We start from the raw sequence: 21,533 nt of genomic DNA on the forward strand, positions 1-21,533 counted from the left end.
GTTACCTTGTGCACCAAAATGTCTATCCATGAGTCTGGTAGAGGACATGGCCCTAGGCGATGCTGTTGGTTTATGGATTATGCAGGGTGGCTTACTGTTAAGACTACAATTAGTAAATTTGTATTTGATTTAGAGTAGCCTAGTAATAGGGACTTTTATTTTATTTTCAGAATTAATTGAGTGACACATTATCTTCAACTATACAGAATCTCACCACCATGCATTTCCATCTCCTCCTCTCGCTCCTTTATATCCTTCTTCAGCGCGCAGACGGATTGAAACAGTTTAGTGAAATATGTTTAGTTGCGAAAACTTGTTACTATTGATGTTCCCGAACAGATTTCACTTGGTTTCCCAAATGAAGCACTGGGTAGCTGCAGGAACAAGATTTGAAAGCTCATGACATACAGAGTTTGGGCGGAATATCAACAGTTGGGCAGCGAGACCATGCTCCTCAAACAGTGCTTGATACGTGGAGTGTAGAGGTCGACGGATTAATCGAAATGGCTGATTAATTAGGGCCGATTTCAAGTTCAGAACAATCGGAAAATCTGTATTTTTGGACACCGATTTTGCAGATTTTTTTTTTTTTTTTTTACACCTTTATTTAATCTGTATTTAACTAGGCAAGTCAGTTAAGAACACATTCTTATTTTCAATGACGGCCTAGGAACGGTGGGTTAACTGCCTCATTCTGGGGCAGAACAACAGATTTTCACCTTGTCAGCTCGGGGGATTCAATCTTGCAACTTTACAGTTAACTAGTCCAACGCTCTAACCACCTGCCTCTCATTGCACTCCATGAGGAGACTGCCTGTTACGCGAATGCAGTAAGCCAAAGTAAGTATGCTAGCTAGCATTAAACTTATCTTATAAAAAACAATCAATAAATCATAATCACTAGTTAACTACACATGGTTGATGATATTACTAGTTTATCTAGCGTGTCCTGCGTTGCATATAATTGATGCGGTGCGTATCGTTGCTCTAATGTGTACCTAACCATGAACATCAATGCCTTTCTTAAAATCGATACACAGAAGTATATATTTTAAAACCTGCATATTTGGCTAAAAGAAATCCAGGTTAGCCGGCAATATTAACCAGGTGAAATTGTGTCACTTCTCTTGCGTTCTTTGCACGCAGAGTCAGGGTATATGCAACCGTTTGGGCCGCCTAATTTACCAGAATTTTACGTAATTATGACATAACATTGAAGGTTGTGCAATGTAACAGAAATATTTAGACTAATGGATGTCACCCCTTAGATAAAATACAGAACGGTTCCGTATTTCACTGAAAGAATAAACGTCTTGTTTTCGAGATGATAGTTTCTGGTTTCGACCATATTAATGACCTAAGGCTCGTATTTCTGTGTGTTATTATGTTATAACTAAGTCTATGATTTGATAGAGCAGTCTGACTGAGCGTGGTAGGCAGCAGCAGGCTCGTAAGCATTCATTCAAACAGCACTGTCGTGCGTTTTGCCAGCAGCTTTTCGTTGTGCGTCAAGCATTGCGCTGTTTATGACTTCAAGCCTATCAACTCCCAAGATGAGGCTGGTGTAACCGAAGTGAAATGGCTAGCAAGTTAGCGGGGTGTGTGCTAATAGCGTTTCAAACGTCACACGCTCTGAGACTTGGAGTAGTTGTTCCCCTTGCTCTGCATGGGTAACGCTGCTTCGAGGGTGGCTGTTGTCGTTGTGTTCCTGGTTCGAACCCAGCGAGAGGGACGGAAGCTATACTGTTACACTGGCAATACTGAAGTGCCTATAAGAACATCCAATAGTCAAAGGTTAATGAAATACAAATGGTATAGAGAGAAATAGTCCTATAATTACTATAATAACTACAACCTAAAACTTCTTACCTGGGACTATTGAAGACATGTTAAAAGGAACCACCAGCTTGTAACCACCGGAATGCTTACAAGGCCCTCCCCCGACCTCCTTTCGGCAAATCTGACCACATCTCCATCTTGGTCCTCCCATCATATAGGGAGAACCTCAAACAGGAAGTACCCGTGCTTCGAACTATTCAACACTGGTCTGACCAAATGGAATCCAAGGCACAGAATTGTTTGGATCACGTGGACTGGGATATGTTCCAGGTAGCTTGCAAAAATAATCTAGACACATACACAGATACGATGACTGAGTTTATAAGGAAGTGTATAGAAGATGTAGTACCCACTGTGACAATTAAATCCTACCCTAAGCAGAAACCGTGAATAGATGGTAGCATTCGCATGAAAAGGAAAGCATGAACCACTGCATTTAACTATGTCAAGGTGACTGGTAATATGGCAGAATATAAACATTGTAGTTATTCACCCCGCAAGGCAATCAAACAAGCTAAACGTCAGTATATAGATAAAGTGGAGTCGCAAGGCTCAGAAACGAGACATATGTGGCAGGGACTACAGACAATCACGGACTACAAAAGGAAAACCAGCCACATCGCCGAGACCGACGTCTTGCCTCTGGACAGGCTAAACACATTATTTGCACGCTTTGAGGATAGTACAGTGCCCCCGATGCGGCCCGATACCAAGGACTGTGGGCTCTCCTTCTCCGTGACAGATGTGAGTAAAACCCTTGCAGGGCTGCTGGCCCAGACGGCATCTCTAGCTGCGTCCTCAGAGCATATGCAGACCAGCTGGCTGGTGTGTTTACGGACATATTCAATCTCTATCCCAGTCTGTTGTCCCCACATGCTTCAAGATGACCACCATTATTACTGTACCCAAGAAAGCTAAGGTAACTGAACAAAATGACTATCGCCACATAGCCCTCACTTCTGTCATCACAAAGTGCTTTGAGAGACTAGTCAAGGATCATATTACCTCTACCTTACCTGCCACCCTAGACCCACTTTGATTTTCTTATCGCCCCAATAGATCCACAGATGATGCAATCGCCATCACTCTGCAAACTGCCCTATTCCACCTGCACAAGAGGAATACCTATGTAAGAATGCTGTTCATCGACTATAGCTCAGCATTCAACACCATAGTACCCTCCAAGCTCATCATTAGCCTCGAGGCCCTGGGTCTGAACTTGGCCCTGTGCAACTGGGTTTTGAACTTCCTGACGGGCCGATCCCCAGGTGGTGAAGGTAGGAAGCATCCCCTCCACTCCGCTGATCCTCAACACTGGGGCCCCACAAGGGTGCGTGCTCAGCCCCCTCCTGTACTCCCTGTTCACCAATGACTGCGCGACCAAGCACACCTTCAACACAGTCATCAAGTTAGCAGATGACAACAGTAGTAGGCTTGATTACCAACAATGACGAGACAGCCTAGGAGGGTGCTGAGGGCTGCTCAGGGAGTGTGGTGCCTGGAAAATAACTTCTCACTCAATGTCAACAAATCAAAGGAGATGATTGTGGACTTCAGGAAACAGCAGAGGCTGCACCCCCCCCTGTTAAACAGCAATCATTAGCACATTAGAGGCAGCTACCCATTAGGCATACACTAGAAATCACTGGCCACTTTAAGGAATGGAAAACTAGTCACTTTAATAATGTTTACATGTCTGGCATTACTCATCTCATATGTATATACTGTGTTCTATTCTACTGTATCTTAGTCTGGTTCCGCTCTGACATCACTTGTCCATATGTATATAGTCTTAATTCATTCCTACTTAGATGTGTGTATAGGGTATATGTTGTATAATTTGTTAGATATTACTTGTTAGATATTACTGCACTGTCGGAGCTAGAAGCACAAGCATTGCACTACACCCACAATAACATCTGCTAATCACATGTAGGTGTCCAATCAAATTTGATTTGGCAGCAGAATGACCTTACTGAAGAGCCCAGTGACTTTCAACATGGCATCGTCATATTATGCCACCTTTCCAACAAGTAAGTTTGTCAAATTTCTGCTGTACTAGAGCTGTCCCGGTCAACTGTAGGTGCTGTGAAGTGAAGTGATAGGCCACACAAGCTCACAGAATGGGACCACTGCTGAAGCACTTAGTGCGTAAAAATCATCTTTCCTCAGTTTCAACACTCACTACCGAGTTCCAAACTGCCTCTGGAAGGAACGTCAACATAAGAACTTTGTCAGGAGCTTCATGAAATGGGTATCTATGGCTGAGCAGCTGCACACAAGCCTAAGATTACCATGCGCAATGCATGCGTCGACTGGAGTGCTGTAAAGCTAACCGCCATTGGACTCTGGAGCAGTGGAAACGCGTTATCTGGAGTGATGAATCACGCGTCACCATCTGGCAGTCCGACGGACAAATCTGGGTTTGGCAGATGCCAGGAGAACGTTACCTGCCCGAATACATAGTGCCAACGGTAAAGTTGGTGGAGGAAGAATAATGGTCTGGGGCTGTTTTTCATGGTTTGGGATAGGCCCCTTAGTTCCAAAATGACCAACCAAAATGAATAAAAATGGCAAAATTGGGCATCCCTGTCGTACACTTCTGTTGATACTGAATCTTTTGCTACTCAGTCACAGTTGCTATTATATGCATAGTATTAGTATATTTGGATAGAAAACACTCAGAAGTTTCTAGAACTGTTTGAATGATGTCTGTGAGTATAACATAACTCATATGGCAGGCAAAAACCTGAGAAAAAAATCTAACCAGGAAGTGGGAAATATGAGGTTGGTTGATTTTCAACTCATTCCCTATTGAAGATATAGTGGGATATTGGTCATGTTGCACTTCCTAAGGCTTCCACTAGATGTCAACCATCTTTAGAAACTTGTTTGAGGCTTCTACTGTAAAGGAGGGGCTTATAAGGGCTCTTTGAGTCAGTGTTCTGGTAGAGTGCCATAAACTCGTGACGCTCGTTCACGTGAGAGGTAGCTCCCATTCCATTGCATTTCTGAAGACAAAGAAATTCTCCGGTTGGAACATTATTGAAGATTTATGTTAAAAACATCCTAAAGATTGATTCTATACATCGTTTGACATGTTTCTATGGACTGTAACGTAACTTTTTGACATTTCGTCTGCTCCTAGTGAACGCGCTTCGTGACTTAGGATTTGTTTACAAAGCGCGCTAACAAAAGTAGCTATTTGTACATAAATGATGGACATTATCGAACAAAACAAACATTTCTTGTGGAACTGGGATTCCTTGGAGTGCATTCTGATGAAGATCATCAAAGGTAAGTGAATATTTATAATGTTATTTCTGACTTCTGTTGACTGCACAATATGGCGGATATCTTTTTGGCTTGTTGCGTCTCTGAGCGCCGTACTCAGATTATTGCATGGTTTGCTTTTTCCGTAAAGCTTTTTTGAAATCTGACACAGCGGTTGCATTAAGGAGAAGTTTATCTAAAGTTCCATGTATAACACTTGTTTTTTCATCAACATTTATAATGAGTATCTGTAAATTGATGTGGCTCTCTGCAAAATCACCAGATATTTTTGGAGCTACTGAACATATTTTTTTATATAAATATGAACTTTATCGAACAAAACATACATGTATTGTGTAACATGAAGTCCTACGAGTGTCATCTGCTGAAGATCATCAAAGGTTAGTGATTAATTCTATCTCTATTTCTGATTTTTGTGACTCCCCTCTTTGGCTGGAAAATGGCTGTGTTTTTCTGTGACTTGGCTCTGACATAACATAATCGTTTGTGGTCCTTTCGCTGTAAAGCCTATTTGAAATCGGACATTGTGGTGGGATTAAACAACAAGATTACCTTTAAAATGGTATAAAATACTTGTATGTTTGAGGAATTTTAATTATGAGATTTCTGTTTGGCGCCCTGCACTTTCACTGGCTGTTGTCATATCGATCCCGTTAACGGGATCTCAGCCCTAAGAGGTTTTTAAGAGACATAGACAAGGTCGCCCATGCCCTTAATGCTATAACTGCATTTTCTATTGCATCAGGATTAATGCTGAATGTTTCTAAATGTGAAATCTTATGTTTATTTGACTCTGGTGATAAAGAAATAGAAAATATTCCTGTAAAGGACTGTGTTAAATATTTAGGAATACATCTGTCAAAAAAACACTTAGTCAGACATTTGAATTTATCTCCTAAATGTAAGATAACTCAAAATATATTTAATAATTGGCAACAAAGAGATCTTTCTATATTTTGGAGAGTACTTCTGTCCAAGGCAGAGGGACCGCCTCGTTTTGTGTACCCCTCATTATCGTTATGTGTAAATCCAGCTACTTGTAAAGAGATCAATAAGACCTTTCTTGACTTAATCTGGAAAAATAAGTCTCAAACTAAAAAAAATATGTCCTTTCTAACAAAAGAGCTGAAGGCGGTCTAGAAGTGTTGGATTTTGTTGACATAAATAACACTTTCAAGATAAACTGGTTGAAAAAATGTTTGATCAATGCTGATTCAATATGGTATTTCATTTCAAATAATATGTTTAATAAATTGGGAAGTCTTCAAGTTTTACTGAAATGTAATTATATTCCTGAAAGATTACATGCTAAATTGGCTAGGTTTCACCAACAAGCTTTAATGGCCTGGAAAATATGTTTCCTGCACAATCTTTCCCCACATAAAGCTCTTTTGTGGAATAATTCAGACATAACTGTAAGGAATAAGTCATTATTATACCCCAGCTGGCATATTGACTTTGTTCTTGATATTTTCGATAACAAGGGTAATATTCTCACATATTAACAATTTATAACATTGAAAGAGTTTCCAATACCTTTCAGAGAGTTTATTTCTGTGATCAACGCCGTTCCCAGTGGTCTAACTACACTTAATTTTGGGAATGATCACAAAGTTTATCCAGAACTCAGATTGGAAGGCGTTGGCTTACTTGAGAGATCTTGTTGTAATAAATATATAAGACAAATTCTTCATTCACAAAACCAATTTACACAGAGAGGAAAGTTTTTCTGGAACATGCTTATTCCCGATATTGTCTGGAAAAATGCATGGTTAAGGCCTTACAAATACTGTATACCAAACAAAGTTCTGGAAATGCACTTCAAAATTTTACATAAGATATATCCATGAAATTCCATGATATCCAAATTTGTGGCTATTGATGATATCTGCGTTTTCTGTAAAAACAGAAGGTGAGAATCTCTCACTTGTTCTCACTTGTTCCCAATTTTGGGAAAACATTGCAAAATACTTATTTACCATTATGAACACTGTCTATGTTTTTGACATGAAATATATAATATGTTACTATTGCAATGATAACAAGACCACTGAAATGATTGTTAATTTTTTTTTATTCTTGTTGCCAAATACTTCATACACAAATAAAAATTCCAAAATTCTATACCAAAATGACACATTTTTCTGATTGAATTTAATTATCTTATTAAAACATTAACCCTAGTTAATAACAACAAGAATAACATCTTCCTGAATCATTATAATAAGATTTTTTCAGAGTGAATACAATTGCACTAAAATTGTTTAGTTTTTTTGTATTATATTATTGACATTTTTTGTATGTTTGAGTATTTTCTTGTTAATACCTGTGTTTTGTTTTGTTAGACATGTTTGATGTAGCAATGTAAGTTGATTTTTGTATAATGAATTTAAAAATAAAATTTATAAAAATTAACATTTAAAAAACATACAATTGTGAATGGTACTATGCTGCCACTTAGTGGCCATGCGAAGATATTTTACTCGTAGAACACACAGGGCAAGTTGTACCGATGCACCAAGTCTAGAACCAACAGGACTCTGAATAGCTTCTACCCCAAGCCATAAAACTGCTAAATAGTTAACCAAACAGCTACCCCAGACTATCTGCATTGACCGACCCATTTTAGCACTAACTATTTTGACTGCTGCTACTGTTCATTATCTGTCACTTTATTCCTAGTTTTATGACCATATATACCTTGTACATCGACTCGGTACTGGTACCCCGTGTATATAGCCAAGTTATCGTTTTACTCATTGTGTATAATGATTAACGTGTAGTTACGTGTTTTACTTTCAATTACGTTAGCTAGCTAGCGTAGTTAGAATCTTAGCAAGTTAACTAGCTATCACTCACCTCTTTCGCCGTCGCTGTGCCTTCTATACCCAGTAGACCATACAGGTCCATCTGCAAAAGGTCTTTCGCCTTATTTCCTGTCATTTTATCTTTATTTATTACAATAAAATGCCAAAACAAACGTAATATCAACGTCTTGAAGATGTTTGTTGTTGTAGCATTTGGGTTGGACGTTTTGAACTTTCAACTCGGACGCATCCACTTCCTGAAAACAATGCATCATGGGAGATGTAGTTAAAGTGCACTAAACAATTTATTACGGACTCGCATGATAATTGTGAAATATAATTGTAGGTTTTGACCTTTGCAAGCATTTTGATTATATGTTTTTTAGTTTGTTATATTCAAATAATTTTCCTGACATTAATGTGATCAGTTTCAGATATCATTGTTATATGGAAACTTTGAAAATAATAAAAAAAATGTGTTATATGTAAACTGTACCAGACTGGCCATTATAGTAATATTATATTGGTCAGTCTGGTACAGTATGGTAGTTGGTAGAAGATGGTGCTTGCAATGCCAGGATATTGGTTTCGATTCCAGGGACCACCTGAATGTGAAATGTTTGCCAAATGACTGTAAATTGCATTGGATAAAAGTGTCTACTAAATGGCATATATTATATTAACATACATTTGAAAAAACTGTAAAACAACGGTAACAGAATGATGGCGCCAGAAGAGATGGCTGATGTTTTCCGGGCTCATAACCAATTGTACTATTGTGTGTGTGTGTGTGTGTTTTTTTTTTTTTTTTTTTTTTACATAAGTACAAAATAAGCCACCAATTGTTATGACCGAAAATAGCTCCTGGATATCAGGACAGTGATTACTCACCTCGTACTGGACAAAGACTTTTTCTTTAACGAGTCGGACGTCAAGGATTTTCTTCAGACACCCGACAAGGCCCAAATCCCCGTCATCAGCATGAAGAAGAGACAGAGATATCGGGGACGTAGGTCGGGGTGCCTAGTAAGTATCCGACGGCAAGTGAGTAATTTCCCTCTACCATCAGTCCTATTAGCCAACGTGCAATAATTGGATAACACAATGGATGAGCTCCAATCAAGACTATCCTACTAATGGGATATTAAAAACTGTAATATCTTATGTTTCACCGAGTCGTGGCTGAACGACAACATGGATAACATACAGCTGGCAGGGTTTTCGATCCATCGGCAAGATAGAACAGCTGCCTCCGGTAAGACAAGAATCTTAGCAAAAACTAATACATTCTAAAAGCTTTAACAAGAGCAAGGTATTGTGTTTCATTTGAAAACAGCATAACAGTTTGTAAAAGCAGAATATTTCACCAGCTATTATTTTATTTGTAAATAATAGCTGGTGCATGAAATCTAACATTAAGGAAGTCCCAAGGTTTTGCTCACCTGAAGTAGAGTATCACATGATAAGCAGTAGACCATACTATTTACCAAGAGAGTTTTCATCTATATTTTTCGTAGCTGTATATTTACCACCACAAACCAATGCTGGCACTAAGATGGCACTAACAAGCTGTATAAGGCCATAAGCAAACAAGAAAATGCTCATCTAGAGGTGACGCTCCAAGTGGCCGGGGACTTTATTGCAGGAAAACTTGAATCCGTTTTACCTCATTTCTACCAGCATGTGCAACATGAGGGGGAAAAAACTCTAGACCACATTTACTCCACAGACAGAGACGTGTACAAAGCTCTCCCTCGCCCTCCATTTGGCAAATCTGACCATAACTCTACTCTCCTGATTCCTGCTTACAAGCAAAAACTAAAGCAGGAAGTACCAGTGACTCGCTCAAAAAGGAAGTTGTCAGATGACGCAGATGCTAAGCTACAGGACTGTTTTGCTAGCACAGATTGGAATAAGTTCTGGGATTCTTCAGATGGCATTGAGGAGTACACCACATCAGTCACTGGCTTCATCAATAAGTGCATTGATGACGTCGTCCCCACAGTGACCGTACATACATACCACAACCAGAAGTCATGGATTACAGGCAACATCCGCACTGAGCTAAAGGGTAGAGCTGCCGCTTTCAAGGAGCAGGACTCTAACCTGGACGCTTATAAGAAATCCCGCTATGCCCTCCGACAAACCATCAAACAGGCAAAGCGTCAATACAGGACTAAGATTGAATTGTAATACACCGACTCCGACGCTCATCCAATGTGGCAGGGCTTGCAAACTATTACGGACCACAAAGGGAAACACAGCCACGAGCTACCCAGTGACACAAGCCTACCAGACGAGCTAAATATCTACTATGCTTGCTTCGAGGCAAGCAACACTGAAGCATGCATGAGAGAATCAGCTGTTCCGGACAACTGTGTGATCACACTCTACTTAGCCGATGTGAGTAAGACCTTTAAACAGGCCAACATTCACAAGGCCACAGGGCCAGAAGGATTACAAGGACGTGTACTCCGAGCATGCGCTGACCAACTGGCAAGTGTCTTCACTGACATTTTCAACCTGTCCCTGACCGAGTCTGTAATATCAACATGTTTCAAGCAGACCACCATAGTCTCTGTTAGGGTTGCACATTTTGAGGAATATTCAGAGGTGGAAACTTTTCATGGGAATTAGCGGGAATAAATGTACTTTAACGGGAATGTATGGGAATTAATGGAAATATATGCAAATTCATATTGATACCATTTAAATGTAGATGTTTTTTGCATTGTATATATTTACCATATCATATGGAGACAGAAACATAAACCTTTTACCTTATCATAAGTAGACATAATTGCAAATGATTAAATTCTTCCAATATAAATTTTTAAAAACAATTTAGTTACGAATTGAACTTTAATTAAACAAGTCAACTCTTCACATGGGATGATTTACAACAAAAGAAAGGGAATATTGAATGATCCCCAAAGATCCATCGCATCTCCCAAAAACATTTTCAAAATACTGTACATCTGTAAAATGATAGCCTAGAAACTAAAGCTTTGGTTGTCTTCCTCTCAGGCTTCCATGTCTTCTCCCTGGACCTCCTCAATGTCCACGTCTTGAACATCAGACTGAGACCTCATCTTCACTGTCACTTTCCAACCTTATTGAGAATGGCTCGTTGTCAGGCTCAAAGCCTCAAATTTGCCCAGATGGCCACCAATTTCTCAACCTTTGTATTGGTCAGCCTGTTGCATGCTTTGGTGTGTGTGTTCCCAAACAAGGACCAGATGCGCTCTGAGGCAGCTGATGTTGGTGGGATTTGGAAGGTGGGATTTGGAAGATGGAAGCATGGCTGATGAGATATGTTGGCACGACTGCAATATTGCATCTCCATCCAAAAGCCCTTGCTTGGAAGTGTACTTTGCCAGACTGCCAAGAACCTGGCCCTCATCCAGGCCAAGGTTGCAGGACACGGTAGTGATTATACCATAGGCCTTGCTGATCTCTGCAACAGACAGGAGGCTCTTGCCAGCATACTTGGGGTCCAACATGTACCCTGCGGTGTGTATGTGCGTGAAGGCAGAAGTCTTCACGCTTTTTGATGTATTTCAGATCTGCAGTTTCCTCTGCTGAACATCAGACAGGATGGCATTGTCTCCCTCAATCCATGCAATGGCTACTGCTATAGGTTTCAGGAGTTTCAGGCTGCTTACCACTCTCTCCCAAAATACCTCATCCAGGAGGATCCTCTTGATGGGGCTGTCCATATCGGCAGACTGTGATATGGCCACTTCTTGGAGAGACTCCTTCCCCTCCAGGAGACTGTCAAACATGATGACAACACCACCTCAACGGGTGTTGCTGGGCAGCTTCAATGTGGTGCTCTTATTCTTCTCACTTTGCTTGGTGAGGTAGATTGCTGCTATAACTTGATGACCCTTCACATACCTCACCATTTCCTTGCCTCTCTTGTAAAGTGTATCCATTGTTTTCAGTGTCATGATGTCCTTGATGAGCAGATGCAGTGCATGAGCAGCACAGACATTGGATGTGATGTGAGGGTAGGACTCCTCCACTTTAGACCAAGCAGCCTTCATGTTCGCAGCATTGTATGTCACCAGTGCAATACCTTCTGTGGTCCAAGGTCATTGATGACTGCCTTCAGCTCATCTGCAATGTAGAGACCGGTGTGTCTGTTATCCCTTGTGTCTGTGCTCTTGTAGAATACTGGTTGAGGGGTGGAGATGATGTAGTTAATTATTCCTTGCCCACGAACATTCGACCACCCATCAGAGATGATTGCAATACAGTCTGCTTTCTCTATGATTTGCCTGACCTTCACTTGAACTCGGTTGAACTCTGCATCCAGCAAATGAGTAGATAAAGCATGTCTGGTTGGAGGGGTGTATGCTAGGCGAAGAAAATTCAGAAATCTCTTCCAATGCACATTGCCTGTGCGCATCAGAGGTGAAGCAGTTGCATACACAACTCGAGCAAGACATTCATCAGCATGTCTATGACTACGTTCCTCCATTGAGTCAAAACTTCTGATTCCAGGAGGACCATGAGCTGTTGCTATCGATAAGGTGTCTGATTCATAATTTTCACCTCGAATAGAAGTAGAGGGACTTTTGTCAGAGGTTGCTTGTTGTGAGCGCTGAGGTAACTTTATGCACTTGGCCAGATGATTCTGCATCTTTATTGCATTCTTCACATATGATTTGGCACAGTATTTGCAAATGTACACAGCTTTTCCTTCTATATTACCTGCAGTGAAATGTTTCCACACATCAGATAGTGCCCGTGGTATTTTCCTGTAAAGATTAGAAAGAAATGTGTAAAAAAAAAAACACACAATTCCATGTACAGATAAATAGTTAAGAAGTTAGATTAAACAACTCCTTTGTAAGATAAATGTTTTAAAATGAACATGTATGGAAACATTTCTATTAACACTCCTCAGTTAGCAGGCTCAAGCAAGCTGAAACCCACATGGTAGCAAAAACGAACTAGTAGAAATTGTTAAGAAGTTAGAAATTATTTAAACACACTTTGTTGTAGGCTACTATTTACTAGTTAACAAAAAATAATGTATGTCATATAAAATATATTCACCCCACCCAGTATTGTAATCAAAACTTACCAGAAAGCATGTAGTCCTTGGCTCAGACAATGTAGTAGTGTGGGCTCAATAGCTTCTCATTAGTGTGCAAGATATTGAGAACCAGCTGTACATGTGATGGAAGAATACACTGTGCATGCAAAGGGTTGCAATTCCAATTTTAATTGGATATAGTTTAACCAAAATATATGCCACAAGACCTAGAATTGCCTTATGTGTAGTATCCCCCAAAAAAAGGTTCACTGTGATAAGCTAATGTTTTTGATGAATTTAAGTAAAATAACCCAAATTCCCAGGCTTAACTTCCCATGGAAAATGTATAGAAAAATGATAGAAAAAAGTTTCCGACCCTTTGCAACCCCAGTCCCTTTGCCCAAGAACACCAAGGTAACCTGCCTAAATTACTACCGACCCGTAGCTCTCACATCTGTAGCCCTGAAGTGCTTTCAAATGCTGGTCATGGCTCACATCAACACCATTATCCCAGAAACCCTTGTCCCACTCCAATTTGAATACCGCCCCAACAGATCCACAGATGATGCAATCTCTATTGCACTTCACACTGCCCTTTCCCACATGGACAAAAGGAACACCTATGTGACAATGCTATTCATTGACTACTGTATACATCAATGATGTCGCTCTTACTGCTGGTGAGTCTCTGATCCATCTCTACGCAGACGACACCATTCTGTATACTTCTGGCCCTTCTTTGGACACTGTGTTAACAATCCTCCAGACGAGCTTCAATGCCCTACAACTCTCCTTCCGTGGCCTCCAATTGCTCTGAAATACAAGTAAAACTAAATGCATGCTCTTCAACCGATCGCTACCTGCACCTGCCCGCCCGTCCAACATCACTACTCTGGACGGTTCTGACTTAGAATATGTGGACAACTACAAATACCTAGGTGTCTGGTTAGACTGTAAACTCTCCTTCCAGACTCATATCAAACATCTCCAATCCAAAGTTAAATCTAGAATTGGCTTCCTATTTCGCAACAAAGCATCCTTCACTCATGCTGCCAAACATACCCTTGTAAAACTGACCATCCTACCGATCCTCGACTTCGGCGATGTCATTTACAAAATAGGCTCCAATACCCTACTCAATACATTCGATGCAGTCTATCACAGTGCCATCCGTTTTGTCACCAAAGGCCCATATACTACCCACCACTGCGACCTGTACGCTCTCGTTGGCTGGCCCTCGCTTCATACTCGTCGCCAAACCCACTGGCTCCAGGTCATCTACAAGACTCTGCTAGGTAAAGTTCCTCCTTATCTCAGTTCGCTGGTCACCATAGCATCACCCACCTGTAGCACGCGCTCCAGCAGGTATTTCTCTCTGATCACCCCCAAAACCAATTCTTCCTTAGTCCGCCTCTCCTTCCAGTTCTATGCTGCCAATGACTGGAACAAACTACAAAAATCTCTTAAACTACCTCTCCCCCTACTGTATTTATTTATTTTGCTCCTTTGCAACCCATTATTTCGATCTCTACTTTGCACATTATTCCACTGCAAATCTACCGTTCCAGTGTTTTACTTGCTTTATTGTATTTATTTTGCCACCATGGCCTTTTTTTTGCCTTTACCTCCCTTAACTCACCTCAGTTGCTCACATTGTATATAGACTTATTTTTCTACTGTATTATTGACTGTATGTTTGTTTTACTCCATGTGTAACTCTGTGTTGTTGTATGTGTCGAACTGCTTTGCTTTATCTTGGCCAGGTCGCAATTGTAAATGAGAACTTGTTCTCAACTTGCCTACCTGGTTAAATAAAGGTGAAATAAAATAAAAATAAATAAAAACTACAGCTCAGCGTTCAACACCATAGTAGTATTCATAAACGTAGTCTAGCCTGGGCTAAAGCAAGGAAATCATGTTCTGATGCAGATTAGCTTCTTTTTAGGCAGTTATGAAACAAGTGTTATTTTCTTCTCAGGAAGGCCAAGTCTCAATATTTTATGTCTGTTACCACTGATAACCTGAATGACCCTATAACGTTTTGGAAGGCTATTAAGTCTGTCTGGTAACAGCAATGTTAATTAATTACCATCGTGTGTATTGAAGGACACTGTTGCTGTATATGACAAAACTGAAATGCTGAATTGTTTTAATGAGCACTTTGTATCATCTGGTAGGCTGTTTGATTCAGTGTCCTCTGTCTCTGTACAACCCTGTGTGGATGAACCAGTAAGAGCTGGTCAAACGTTTAGCTTTTTGCCATTCTCAGTGCAGGAGACACATAAAGCCCTGAAATCCTTAGATCAGAGAAAGACTGCAGATACTGATCTTCTTGATCCCTGCTTTTTAAAACTGGCAGTTGATTTCATAGCTGAACCAATTACATGTCTATTCAATCTAACCCTGGAATGTAATGAAATTCCAAAGATTTGAAAATCAGCATTTGTCCTACCTCTTTTAAAAAGGGGGATACAACTCTTTTAAATAATTATAGGCTAATCTCAAAGCACTCACCCCTGGCGAAAAAAACGTGAAACTCTTGTTAGCGAACAGCTAACAGTTTTTAGATACTTACTCTATTTTATCAATGTACCAATCAGGCTTCAGGAAGAAGCATAACACAATTACAGCAGCCATGAAGGTTTTAAATGATATCACTGAAGCTCTTGACAAAAAACAGCACTGTGTCTCTTTTTATTTATGTCGCTAAGGCTTTTGCGTCACGTCCTGACCATAGAGAGTCCTTATTTCCTATGGTGGAATAGGTCAGGGCGTGACTGGGGGGTTAGTCTAGTTTATTATTTCTATGTGTGTGTTCTAGTTTTCATGTTTCTATATTGGTGATTTGTATGATTCCCAATTAGAGGCAGCTGGCAATCGTTGTCTCTAATTTGGGGATCATATTTAAGTAGTGTTTGTTCCCACCTGTGTTTGCGGGATATTGTATTTTGTGTAAGTGTATGTAGCACCGCTGTAGTCACAGGTCGTTGATCGTTTATTGTTTTGTTAAGTTTCACTATTAATAAATGATGTGGAACTCAACATTCGCTGCGCCTTGGTCCTTCTCTACACACGGTTGTGACATTTTGATACAGTTGATCATGCTATAATGAGGCAGAGATTGTCTAGCTTTGGTCTTTCGGGGCATGCAGTTGCATGGTTTGCTAACTGCCTAAAAGGCCAGCATCCCGGAGTTGCCTCTTCACTGTTGACATTGAGACTGGTGTTTTGCGGGTACTATTTAAAGAAACTGGACAAAAAATGGGGAAAAAATTAGAAATGTGCTTTTCTTTCAAAAACAAGAACATTTCTAAGTGACCCCAAACTTTTTAGCGGTAGTATACATATTACCTCAACTAACCAATGTCCCCGCACATTGACTCTGTACTTGTACCCCCTATATATAGACTCGCTATTGTTATTTTATTGTTGCTCCATAATTATTTGTTAATTATATATTTTTATTTTTTACTTCAGTTTATTTCCGTAAATACTTTCTTAACACTTAACACAAGGCGCATGTGACAAATAACATTTGATTTCGAACAGAGGGGGAACATTCATGAACATTTCATATGGTTTATTATGGCATAATATGCTCTGGTTTCACTTTTGTATATCCGGATGTGGGCTTGCAGGGGAAGATAATGCATCCATTTTCCTGTAAAAATCCCATTGTTGCAGCATTTCCTGAGTGGCTGAGAGGTGATAAGAGGAGTCTAATATGGGCTAGTGTAATAGGAACTAGTCCTGACATGGTAGAGTCATTTCAATAACCTCTCATTTTCTGGAACAGAACCCAAACATGCACCCTCAAACACTTCAGAACATACTTTGGAACATCCTTGGGAAAATGTTGGCAGTCTTCTTTCAGGCCCAAAATCCCAAGGGATGCTCTTCAAAGTTAACATGTAATTCTTAGAGTCATCCAGTGAATAGTTTAAAAACCCAGTCTTGTAGTAATGGACTGAAAGTCCACTCCAACTTTCCTTAGATGACAGAATTAATGTAGGAGTAATTGTAACCTAATAGTATAGTACCTAATAGCATGTCACTTCAGTTTATTTAGTAAATATTTTCTTAACACTTATTTTTCTTAAAACGTCATTGCTGGTTTAGTTCTTGTAAGTAAGCATTTCACAGTAAAGTCTAAACCTGCTGTATTCGGCACGTGACAAATTAAAGTTGATTTGATCTGATTCCATAGAATCAGATTCCATGTGTATTTAAATGCAAGAGGCTCTGTTCGTGTCTATCCAGGTAGCGAGCTGGGCATCACTGGCCTCAGGCATTGTATTGTGATGAGCCCCACTGCCTTTCTTTCAACCTCTGTTTACTGTAGGCCTACCATAGTCTATATGACCATCTGCCTTGATTATGAATGCATTGAAATTAATTCATTATTCAGCTCGTAGTGTAGGCCTATACTGCCCTAGAAAAGCAAAGAGCAGTAACTGCGAAAAATGTTTTAAAAGTTGTTTTGATGTCCTGCCAAATATGGTGTAGGTAGATAAATGATGATACACTGATGAAATATATATTTTTATGAAGTCATTTTTATGCATATCACAGCATATCACATATCACAGCCCTATAATAATGATACAAGTTAAATCAGCTTAAAAGGGTTTATTTGCAACCATAAGATGTTGGGAATAGTGGAATAGGAGAGTCTGAAATTAATTAAATACCGTAACCCTAAGTAAGCTATGCTAAATGTCAGCAGCAAGTTCCAGTAAGAAATGCTCATTCTAAGGCCATTCGGCAATGGGTTTCACAGCCCTATAATAATGATACAAGTTATATCACCTTAAAAAGGGTTTATTTACGGCCTCCCGGGTGGCGCAGTGGTTAAGGGCGCTGTACTGCAACGGCAGCTGTGCCACCAGAGACTCTGTGTTTGCGCCCAGGCTCTGTCGTAACCGGCCGCGACCCGGAGGTCCATGGGGCGACACACAATTGGCCTAGCGTCGTCCGGGTTAGGGAGGGGTTGGCCAGTAGGGATATCCTTGTCTCATTGTGCACCAGCGACTCCTGTGGCGGGCCGGGCGCAGTGCGCGCTAACCAAGGTTGCCAGGTGTTTCCTCCAACACATAGGTGCTGCTGGCTTCCGGGTTGGATGGCGCTGTGTTAAGAAGCAGTGCGGTTGGGTTGTGTATCGGAGGACGCATGACTTTCAACCTTCGTCTCTCCCGAGCCCGTACGGGAGTTGTAGCGATGAGACAAGATAGTAGCTACTAAATAATTGGATACCACGAAATTGGGGAGAAAACGGGATAAAAAAAATTACAACATTTAAAAAAAAGGGTTTATTTACAACCTCTGCATGTTGGGCAAAGTGGTATCGGAGAGTCTAACATATAACCCTTAACTTGAGTTCAGTCTTCGCCAATAAGAACCAAGAGTGGCTTAGCTTCATCCTTCATGTCTGTGAAAGGCATCAATTCTATGCCGTAGAAAATCCTACATCCATATCATTGGATCAAAACAGGATGAATCAACAGTGATTCATATAACTGGTTTGCATCCTAGATCAGCAATAGTTGCATTATTTGTCTACCCATATGATGTGGATCATTGTCAGGTTATTTGATATACAGAGCATTCGGGAAAGTATTCGGACCCCTTGACATTTTCCAAATTATTTTACCTTACAGCCTTATTTTTCCCCCTTACACCTTTTTTTCCCCCCACATCAATCTACCTACCCCATAACGGTAAAGGGAACACAGGTTTTTATACATTTTTGCAAATTTATTAAAAAACACACAAAAAACAGAAATACCTCATAAGTATTCATAAGTATTCAAACCCTTTGCTATAAGACTCTAAATGTATCTCAGGTGCATCCTGTTTCCATCGATCGTCCTTGAGATGTTTCTACAACTTGATTGGAGTCCACCTGTGGTAAATTCAATGGATTGGACATGATTTGGAAAGACACACACCTGTCTATATAATGTCCCACAGTTGACAGTGCATGTCAGAGCAAAAACCAAACCATGAGGTTGAAGGAATTGTCCGTAGAGCTCCGAGACAGGATTGTTTTCGAGGAAGAAATGACAAAGTCTTTCTCACTTGATTTGGATTTTCCACGACATTAACAATATTGGCTTGTTAACATCTTTGTTTTTGATATAAATAAATGTGGGACACAAAAAAGGCAGTGTAGAACACCATTGCCCAAAATGCATTGATCCAATAACTTTCAAAAGATTGTTCTGAAGTTTGCTCCCAAAATGTATTTTTCTACTAATTAAGTTGCACAAAATTGTGTGTATTTTCACACGAATTAAGCCAAACAGAAACGCACAAAATCTGCTGAAATATTTTTGTAAATATTTACACAAATTGAGTGTGAGATTGTGTTGCTGTAAATGTGCCCTGCCTCAAGCAGGAAACAAGTTATTGACTAACCAGAAATGTGGGATAACTGTTTATTGCAGTGGAGGCTGCTAAAGGGAGGATGGCTCATAATAATGTCTGGAACGAAGCACATGGAATGGCATTAAACACATGGAAACCATGTGTTTGATGTATTTAATACCATTTCACTTATTTCACTTATTTCGCTCCAGCCATTACCACGAGCCCATCCTCCCCAATTAAGGTGCCACCAGCCTCATGTGGTTTATAGCAACCCTCATCTTTTTGGCTAACTGCATTGGAATATTCTAATCTTTAAAGGGTCCATCTGTAATAACTATGTACATTTTCAGACTTTTTAATTAATTATATATACCCATTGATTCTTAAAGAATAGAACTTATCGAACTGATTACTTTAGTTTGAATGTCATACCCCATCCAAACCCAAAACAAGCTTTTTTTTACTCTGTTGTTTGTTAACAATGTAATGGTACACGACTGCTGTATAGCTTTAAAACATAGTGGACATTTGTATTTTAATCTTATGGATGGTCAGTCCTTAAATCCATTAGCCTTGCTACCCGAACTCCTTGCTCCCGCCAAACATTATGCCAAACGCTATGCCACACCACAGATGTTAGTTTGTTCTCTGTAATGAGTCTGGATCTGAGCACTAAAAAGCACTCAAAAACTTCTACAGATGCACAATCGAGAGCATCCTGGCGGGCTGTATCACCGCCTGGTACGGCAACTGCTCCGCCCTCAACCGTAAGGCTCTCCAGAGGGTAGTGAGGTCTGCACAACGCATCACCGGGGGCAAACTACCTGCCCTCCAGGACACCTACACCACCCGATGTCACAGGAAGGCCATAAAGATCATCAAGGACATCAACCACCCAAGCCACTGCCTGTTCACCCCGCTATCATCCAGAAGGCGAGGTCAGTACAGGTGCATCAAAGCTGGGACCGAGAGACTGAAAAACAGCTTCTATCTCAAGGCCATCAGACTGTTAAACAGCCACCACTAACATTGAGTGGCTGCTGCCAACACACTGACACTGACTCAACTCCAGCCACTTTAATAATGGGAATTGATGGGAAATGATGTAAATATATCACTAGCCACTTTAAACAATGCTACCTTATATAATGTTACTTACCCTACATTATTCATCTCATATGCATACGTATATACTGTACTCTATATCATCGACTGTATCCTTATGTAATACATGTATCACTAGCCACTTTAACTATGCCACTTTGTTTACATACTCATCTCATATGTATATACTGTACTCGATACCATCTACTGTATCTTGCCTATGCTGCTCTGTACCATCACTCATTCATATATCCTTATGTACATATTCTTTATCCCCTCACACTGTGTACAAGACAGTAGTTTTGGAATTGTTAATTAGATTACTTGTTGGTTATTACTGCATTGTCGGAACTAGAAGCACAAGCATTTCGCTACACTCGCATTAACATCTGCTAACCATGTGTATGTGACAAATAAAATTGGATTTGATTTGATTTGAGTACCTCCCCAACGATTTCTAGAATGGAAAACCATTTTAGACCATCTAGTCCCAGAAACCGTTGGGTTGGGCCAGAGCCAGAACACACATGGGTATAACACGTTTTTTTTTTTAAATCGGAATTGGCTTTAATACTCTGATTTGTTCGAGATGATCCAATGTCTGATGACTTTGCTTTCAACAACACCCCTCATTTTGAAGTCACCACAAATAGGTTTAAGCAAAGTATAGTATCATTGTTTTCAGGAAAGTCTACCCATGGCGATAGGAGGGGCAGGAGGCAAACTAAGGGCAAGAGCAGGGCAGCCACCGTATCTAGCCTTTCTTCCACCGCAACATACGTGAGCTTGGACCAAGTTTAGTGAGACTTTTAGATCAAATAAAATCTCAGTAACTTCGAAGAGATGAAAAGAAGCATGGAAAGCTTTCTGGAGTTTTCAGATAATTTATACCAATATTATATTATTTTCTAAGTAACACTAATAATTGTTGGTATAAGGTTGTTTTTGTCTCTATTCCACTTGTGTAATAACAATGACCAAGCATTCTACATTTGTGTGAGGTCTGCCTATCTTAAAACCCCATGACACAATAGAGCAGGGCGTGGGAGGGGCCATCCAGTTGTGCATGCAGC

General features: G+C 40.2%; 1 protein-coding gene across 2 annotated transcripts in view; it reads right to left on the reverse strand.

Moving 5' to 3' along the window:
* Positions 1-8,205, reverse strand: part of LOC110497961 (dnaJ homolog subfamily C member 17) — a 60,008-nt gene extending 51,803 nt beyond the window's left edge. For both annotated transcript variants that reach the window (XM_021574450.2, XM_036954909.1), the window contains exon 1: positions 7,993-8,205. In XM_021574450.2, coding sequence (XP_021430125.1) covers positions 7,993-8,076 — 84 coding nt within the window. In that variant the 5' untranslated portion in view covers positions 8,077-8,205. The remainder of the gene's footprint in view (positions 1-7,992) is intronic.
* Between the last annotated feature and the right edge of the window lie 13,328 nt (positions 8,206-21,533).

Source organism: Oncorhynchus mykiss, chromosome 19 (assembly GCF_013265735.2).
Source record: "Oncorhynchus mykiss isolate Arlee chromosome 19, USDA_OmykA_1.1, whole genome shotgun sequence".
Taxonomy (NCBI): Eukaryota; Metazoa; Chordata; class Actinopteri; order Salmoniformes; family Salmonidae; genus Oncorhynchus; species Oncorhynchus mykiss.